The sequence below is a fragment of the Colobus angolensis genome, unplaced genomic scaffold (assembly GCF_000951035.1).
Source record: "Colobus angolensis palliatus isolate OR3802 unplaced genomic scaffold, Cang.pa_1.0 Scaffold8, whole genome shotgun sequence".
Lineage (NCBI taxonomy): Eukaryota > Metazoa > Chordata > Mammalia > Primates > Cercopithecidae > Colobus > Colobus angolensis.
The window spans coordinates 17,264,680-17,272,905 of record NW_012121820.1 but is presented as its reverse complement, the minus strand read 5'-3'; the positions used below and the strand labels follow the sequence as shown (position 1 = coordinate 17,272,905).

Sequence of the window (8,226 nt, the reverse complement as noted above, 5' to 3'; positions counted from 1 at the left end):
CAAAAAAATAATAATTACCCCGGTGTGGTAGCACACGCCTGTAATCCCAGCTACCAGGGAGGCTGAGGCATGAGAATCACTTGAACCCAAGAGGCGGAGGCGGCACTGGGCAAAAGTGTGCCACTTCACTCCAGCCTGGGTGACAGTGAGACTCTGTCTAAAAAAAAAAAAAAAAAAAATTCATGGATCCATACGGCTTTCTCCTCTATCACTCACACGGTTTTCTCTTTGCGTCTGTGCCTTCTTAGGTAAGGGGCAGAGTGGCCATAAAGGCCGGCCACTATATTCTTGGGGCTGAACCAGGCCAGAGAATGGGCCAGGGGTGGGGCAGCTGAGCACTGAGCACTTCCTGTGGCTTCTCAAGCTCCGGGGGACAGGCTGCAGTGGGGCCCTGCTCCACTCCGCACCGCTGCTGTGGTTTCCTGTTTGCAGCTGCTGTGCTGGGCTGGCCTCCCCAGCCCCTCTACCAGCATATGGATGTATGTGAGGTGGGGGTGCTGATGCTACCTAGAAAATAGCAGGAGGGGCCTCGGAGAGGTCAACCCAGGAGCGCCCAAGGGCAAGGGAGGAGACGCAAAGAAGCTGGAGAGGGTCCTGGGGGGGAGACTGAGGCAGAGAACAAAGGGTCCCGACAGCCTCTCACAGTTAGTTCCTATCAAGGCGGGCACCAGGAGGTCTGTCCGCTCCTGATACCTCCTTTCCTGGTCTGTCACTGTGCTTGCAGTGCCAACATTACTGCCCCATGTGGGCCTTTCTTGGGGGCCTGGAGTGACAGGAGCTGTGGCTGAGTTTGAATCCTGGCTCTGCACTTACTAGCTGTGTTTCCCCAGGCAAACTATTTCTCTTCTCTAAGCCTCAGTTCTTCCATCTGTAAAATGAAGACAATGGGAGTACAATCCCCATATATTGTTTTAAGTCACTTAAAGGGTTTAACACAAACGTGGGTGCTGCTGCTCCTTCAACGTCCCTCCTTGCCTCTACCTTAAGGGACTCGGGCAGCAGCTCAGAGGGAGGCAGGGTCATCAAAGAGACTATCAATCAACTTTGTGTTTTCATTGCAAAAGGCCCTGCACCTGGGGTGGGAGACGTCCCACATGAATGTGGGATGTGGCACGTCCCTACCCCTCTGTGGGCCTGTTTTTCAGTCTGTACAGTGGGGAGAGGAGGATCCATGAGGTGACTTCCAATGGGTTTCTAGCTCTGACTGGCTACTGACCCAAGAGATCCTGTCACTGTTTTAAGGTTTTGCCAAGAGATCAGAATCATGTTGTGTCTTGGGGAGGGAGGAATCCCGCCTAGTCAGCGCAGGGGAATTCTGTGACTATACTCTATTAAAAATCCTAGTTGCCAATATATTGGCTGAGCCTAGATACCTACTGTGGGCCATTCACATTCACTTTCATTTTTTGAAGATGGAGTCTGGTTCTGTTGCCCAGGCTGGAGTGCAGTGATGCAGTCATGGCTCACTGCATCCTGGAACTCCTGGGCTCAAGCGATCCTCCCGCCTCAGCCTCCCAAGTAGCTCAGACTACAGGGAGGCACCACCATGCCTCACTACATTTTAAATTTTTTTGTAGAGAAGTTGTCTCATTATGTTGGCTAGGCTGGTCTCAAATTCCTGAGCACAAGTGATTCTCCCACCTCAGCTTCCCAAAGTGCTGGGATTACAAGTGTGAGCCACAGTGCCCCGCCTGTATTCATTTTTAGAAATGCAGATTTTTGCTCTATTGCTGATAGGCTCTCATGGCAGCAACATGGCAGACAACGGCCAGACTGCTCGACACCAAGGCTAGGAACTCTAGCCCTTCACATCTGGCCTTCTGCCTGCCCCGCCCTCAAGTCATATCACACTTGGCTCTTGGCATTGGAGGGGCAAGCCCTGGCATCACTGTGAATCTCAAATAGAGATTCTGTGCCATGGAACACTGGCTTCCAGTGACCTAGAAGCTCTCAGAGCAGGGACCATGTCCACCTCCCTCAGCAGAGATGCCTAAGGCCTGACATATACAGTAGGTCCTGTCCTTCCCCGAAGGCTCCTCACATCATAGGTGCTGGAGAAGCATTTGCTGAATGAACGAACATAGAGTGAATATTACAGGTGCTGCATGATGAAATGCTCCTGCGTTCAGAAACACTTGGGAAATGCCCAGTTAGGCAAGCGCGATGCCTTAAGAAGTCTTTTGTTAACACGGATTATGAACCTCTCAGAGAAGGATGATTTTCGGTATCCCCTAAACTGACCCCCCATCTCCTCTATTTCTAAGCAGGTGGCCCACAGAACACACTCAGAGAGTCCCTGTAATGAATCCTCTCATCTCCCCCAAAGCACATGCCCAGCACTGTGTCTCTGCCGAGGAGCAGCCCCAGTGCCTTGGAAGAAAACCCAAGCTTCTCAGCCCGGCATCCAAGGCCTCTATGCTGGAGCCTTGCTCACTTCTAACCTCCTATTGTCCTGAGGTGCAGCCCCCTGGCCCACCCCAGCACCAATGTGTCTTGTTGCTCGGGATCCTGTGGGAACATCCTTCAAGTTTCCACTCATGGCCCACTCCTCCATGAAGCCTCCCTTGATTGCTCGAAAGTTAGCTGCCTCTCCTCTGCTTTCATGGCCTGTCTCCATCTCTCCAAGCCTGAGCCCCACATGGCTCATATGGGCAGGACATGGAGCTGGGGCTCAGGAAATCTTGGTTGACTGAGGAGTCAGGCAAAGCCTATTTTCTGGGCTGCACCTGCAGTCATATATCTGTGGGCTCCTTTCTTTTTTTTTTTGAGGCAGAGTCTTGCTCTGTCGCCCAGGCTGGAGTGCAGTGGCCAGATCTCCACTCACTGCAAGCTCCGCCTCCCGGGTTTCCGCCATTCTCCTGCCTCAGCCTCCCGAGTAGCTGGGACTACAGGCACCCACCCCCTCGCCCGGCTAGTTTTTTGTATTTTTTAGTAGAGACGGGGTTTTACCGTGTTGGCCAGGATAGTCTCCATCTCCTGACCTCGTGATCTGCCCGTCTCAGCCTCCCAAAGTGCTGGGATTACAGGCTTGAGCCACTGTGCCCGGCCAGGGCTCCTTTCTGAGACCTCCACGCAGGGAGGGCCTGGGCTGGCGCTGAGCTTACCCACCTCTCCTGGTCTGGCTCTCCCGGATGAGGAAGGCCCCTCCAGGGTTCCCAGGTAACAACAGCAGTTCCTCAGCTTTCTCCCTGCTTAGGCCCTCATACAGCCACCTGGAGGAGTGAGAGAGAGGGACAAGGGACAGGGTCAGCCTGAAGGAAGAGGGAAGCCAAGATTTTACCACTGCCTCTGAGTGACCCTCACAAGGCCCTCCCTCTCTGGGCCTCAAAGTTCTACCTGTTCCACGAAGAGCTGGGCTCAGGGTCTCGGAGGCCCACACCATCTTTATCCTCCTAGTCCTGGCTCCAGGGCCCTGGCAGGACAAACTCATGGGGACAACCTCAGCTTTCTCTGCCTGGAGACCTCATTCCCAAGTAACCTGGGCTGGTCCCAGCCTCTCTGCTATCCCTGCTCAGTGCCCCCAGCACCCTGATTCTATCCACTCACCTTTCTAAGCCCCACTTTTCCAAGAGCTGCCCCTCTGATTTTTTCTTTTTTAATTGAGACAGGCTCCTGCTGTGTGGCCTAGACTGGAGTGCAGTGGCGCAATCATGGCTCACCACAGCCTTGACCTTCCAGGCTCGGGCGATCCTCCCACCTCAGCCTCCCTAGTAGCTGGGACCACAGGTGCGCACCACTGTGCCAGACCCTCACAGGGCATGCTCCCATCTCCTGTTTGGACTTTTCAGCGTTTTCCACCATGAGATCCTGGCAACCTCCAAAGCCCAGAGCTCCACACCTCCTCTATGGGCCTTCCCAGGGGAGGGGCCAACCTGTGCTAGGATGAGCTATCTGCCCCTCTTGAGGGCAGGGCCTCGGTTCAATTCTCCTCTATCCTCAGCTTTGCTCAGCGCAGAGCCGCGCTTAAAGGGGAGCTCTTGTGGGAAGAGAAAGCAGGAAGCTCCGCAAGGCGGGCCTGGGGTGGGAACTCACCCATGGGAGACTTTGGCCACGTGGACGCTGGGGATGTTGTACTCTCTGCCTGAGACTTCAGACAGTACCGTCCACCAGTCTCCATCCCTGGAGAGAGAAAAGAGTCGGGGTACCTTTTTCAGATAAGTCAAGGCCCCAAGAACTGCACATTCAGGGTTGGCAAGGAGCCTCTCAGGCTGGGTCCTGCAGCCACCTGTCCCACCTGTTTCCCAGGCTTTCCTGCACTAGCCTGTCCAGGTAGCTCCTGAGTCAGGGCTGGGGCCAGTGGTAGATGGCACGACTCCAGGCTCCCTGCTACAGGGCACTGCCCACCCACTGCTTCTCCCTGGGGGGGTGTCCAGCCGCCTGAAATTCCACCACAGGGTTTCTGTGAGCACTTCAGCAAAGGCTCGTGCTTTTCTACCTGGGGAAGGGCCCCTTCTCCCGGGACAACATCTCTATTCCTTCCTTCCTTCATTTATTTTTATTTTTTTGAGACAGATTTTTGCTCTTGTCACCCAGGCTGGAGTGCTATGGCGTGATCTCAGCTCACTGCAACCTCCGCCTCCCAGGTTCAAGCGATTCTCATGCCTCAGCCTCCCGAGTAGCTGGGATTACAGGCGCCCGCCACCAAACCTGGCTAATTTTTTTATTTTTAGTAGAAACAGGGTTTCACCATGTTGGCCAGGCTGGTCTCAAACTCCTGACCTCAGGCGATCTGCCTACCTGGGCCTCCCAAAGTGCTGGGATTACAGGTGTGAGCTACCACACGTGGTCCATTCATTTATTTTTAAAGAGAGAGTCTTGCTGTCACCCAAGCGGAAGTGCACTGGCTTGATGATAGCTCACTGCAGTCTTGAACTCCCGAGTTCAAGCGATTCTCCCACCTAAGCCTTCTAGACAGCTGGGACTACAGGCACACACCACCATGCCTGGCTCTATTAATGACAGCTGGGACTACAGGCACGCACCGCCATGCCTGGCTCTATTAGTAACAGCTGGGAGTACAGGCATGCACCACCATGCCTGGCTCTATTAGTGCATATTCAGGTACCCAGTGCCCATGGACTTACTCAGAGACGATGGTCAATGGCTCCCCGAGTCTCAGCGACAGCTCGGCTGGGCCACCTGCTGGGAAACTGCCCAGGGCCACGGCTGTGGCCTTGCTTCTCTCTAGATGGAGGGACAGAAATGGTCACCCACTTAGCTAGCCCTGCTCCATGCCTGAAGTCTAGTGGAGTCTGGCCTGGGTCTGGCTCCCAGCATCAGCCCTCCACAAGCACCCTGACGGAGTTCCATCCACTTCCTAAGAGGGCCACCCTGGAATCAAGCTTTTCCAGCAGAGCTTTGCAGGGCCCTGACAGTGCCCAGACAGAGAGAAAGAAAGAAAAAAATTAGCAATTGGGTTGTGCTCCATCAGCACCGCACATGGCCTGAGCGACAGGGCAAGATCCTATCTGTAAAAGTTAGGCTCAATGCAGCCTTGACCTCCTGGGTGCAAATCCTCCAGCATCAGCCTCCTGAGTGGCTGGGACTACAGGTGTGCACCACTACACCCGGCTAATTTAAAACAATTGTTTAGTAGAGATGAGGTCTCGCTCTGTTGCCCAGGACATGATGGCCATGAGGCTCAGGATGTGGTGACCATAAGGCCCAATTTCAAGGCTGGGCCTCAGGCGGCAAGGGCACCCTCAGCACAGGACCCATGCCCTCACCCACCCCAGAGGGCAGCCTGCTCAGGCCAGCCAGACTCCCTATGACTGCCGAGCCTTGTAGCCTGAAAAATCCAGCTTTCAGCAGCTGGTGAAGGCCACCTCACTGTACCCTAGTGTCCCTCCCTTCTTCCCCCTTGTCCTTTCTCTGTAAGGATTCCTGAGACACTGGTAGCACATAAACGCATTAAGTATGAGAAGCAGCCAGGGTCAGCAAGAAGGGTCCATCTGCATCCTAGATGCCCTGTAGGAAGCAAGGTCTTAGAGGACTCCGGTCCTCTAAGATGGAGCTGGGACCCCAGGAAGTGGGGCGGGGGATGCAAACGAGCAGACAAGGATGTGGGGGTTGGGTGGGGGCACCGTGTGGGCTGAAGGGCCTGTGCTCCAGGTGGGCATGGGAAGAGTGAGGCTGATTCTGGAAATGGACTAGTTCCTCCACATCCTCCCAGGTACATGTGGAGACCCCTGCAGTGAACCCAGCCTGGAGAGCTCCCCAGGGGTCTCTCCTCTGAGGTCTTTGCAGGATAAGGCCTGGCCATTCCACAGTGCAGGGAAATGTCTGATGCTTGGACAAATGATGCACATCTTGTGACAGGTGCTCTCTGATGAGAATGGGAAAATGTGGCCCGAGAGGGCCCCTTCCCCTCCTGGAAGCCCTGGCCTTGCACCCCTGGGGGCAGCCACCCAGCTGCATACACTACATTGTCCCCCTGAATGGCCTCACTCTGCCTGGCTGACTTACCTTCATCCATTTCCCAACTGAAACGTCCCTTCTTCCAGGAAGCCTTCCCTGACCAGCCACTTCTGCACACACTCTTGGTCAGAATCCCTTAAAACATACTGCCATCAAAATCTAAGTTCTAGTTGGTTATTGGTTTAGCACCTGTCCCTGGGGCTCAACTGTCCCTGAAGGCATGGACTGTGCCAGTCTTGTCTACTCCTGTGTCCCCAGGTCCTGTCACAAGGCCTGGCATGTGGTAGATATAAAGTGGTTGCGAGAGGCTGGGCGTGGGGGCTCACGCCTGCAATCTCAGCACTTCGGGAGGCCGAGGCACATGGATCACCTGAGGTTGGGAGTTTGAGCCCAGCATGACCAACATGGTAAAACCTCATCTCTACTAAAAATACAAAAGTAGCCTGGTGTGGTGGCGCATGCCTGTAATCCCAGCTACTTTGGAGGCTGAGGCAGGAGAATCACTTGAACCTGGGAGACAGAGGTTGCAGTGAGCCGAGATCACACCATTGCACTCCAGCCTGGGCAACAAGAGCTAAACTCCATCTCAAAAAGAAAAAAAGAAGAAAAAAAAAAAAAGGTTGCAAGACTGACCGGCTGTGGTGACTCACGCCTGTAATTCCAGCACTTTGGGAGGCCGAGGTGGGCAGATAGCCTGAGGTCAGAAGTTCCAGACCAGCCTGGCCCACATGGAGAAACCCTGTCTCTAATAAAAATACAAAAATTAGCCGGGCATGGTGGCAGGCGCCTGTAATCCCAGCTACTCAGGAGGCTGAGACAGGAGAGGCGGAGGTTGCAGTGAGCCGACATTGCACCACTGCACTCCAGCGTGGGCGACACAGCAAGGTTCCGTCTCCAAAAAAAAAGAAAAGAAAATGTGCTTCAATCTGTTTTACTGCAGTGACAGATTAATAGCTTGGTTGGCAGAATTTACTCACAATTTAAATAATTTTTCTTTGAGGTAAGTAAATCTGCTCGGAATTATCTTGGCTCATCAGTGTTTGCTTGTCAGCATTTTCTGTAACTGAAATAGGAGTGAGGTGACCCTTGTTCTATTAGTCAAGATCTACCTCTAAGGCGTGTTTTTTTTTTTTGTTTGGTTTTTTTTTTGAGACGCAGTCTCACTCTGTCACCCAGGCTGGAGTGCAATGGTACAATCTTGGTTCACTGCAACCTCTGCCTTCCAGGTTCAAGTGATTCTCCTACCTCAGCCTCCTGAGTAGCTGGGATTACAGGCACCCACCACCACGCCCGGCTACTTTTTGTATTTTTAGTAGAGATGAGGTGTCACCATGTTAGTCAGGCTGGTCTTGAACTCCTGACCTTGTGATCTGCCTGCCTTGGCCTCCCAGAGTGCTGGGATTACAGACATGAACCACTGCGCCCAGCCTACCTCTAAGGTTTTAATCGTTCTGAGCCCAGTACTCTTGTTTGAAATGTCCAGCTGTAAACTTTGCTACATATTTGTAGGCACAGTGATGTTATTTCTTCAATGTAGGCTCATATTCTGTGAAGTTTGCTTTTTTTTTTTTTGAGATAGTCCCGCTCTGTCGCCGAGGCTGGAGTGCAGTGGCACGATCTAGGCTCACTGCAATCTTGACTTCCCAGGTTCAAGCGATTCTCCTCGAGGACCTCAGCCTCCTGAGTAGCTGGGATTACAGGCACATACCACCATGCCTGGCTAATTTTTTTTGTACTTTTAGTAGAGACAGGTTTCTCCATGTTGTCCAGGCTGGTCTCAAACTCTTGACCTCAGGTCTGCCTGCCTTG

The 8,226-nt window shown here is 53.4% G+C and overlaps 1 protein-coding gene across 1 annotated transcript in view; it reads right to left on the bottom strand.

Moving 5' to 3' along the window:
• Nucleotides 1-8,226, bottom strand: part of SLA2 (Src-like-adaptor 2) — a 33,593-nt gene that overhangs the window by 13,504 nt on the left and 11,863 nt on the right. The window contains exons 3-5 of the mRNA XM_011929104.1: nt 5,085-5,184; nt 4,033-4,119; nt 3,109-3,212 (exon numbers count right to left, since the gene is read on the bottom strand). Coding sequence (XP_011784494.1) covers nt 3,109-3,212; nt 4,033-4,119; nt 5,085-5,184 — 291 coding nt within the window. The remainder of the gene's footprint in view (nt 1-3,108; nt 3,213-4,032; nt 4,120-5,084; nt 5,185-8,226) is intronic.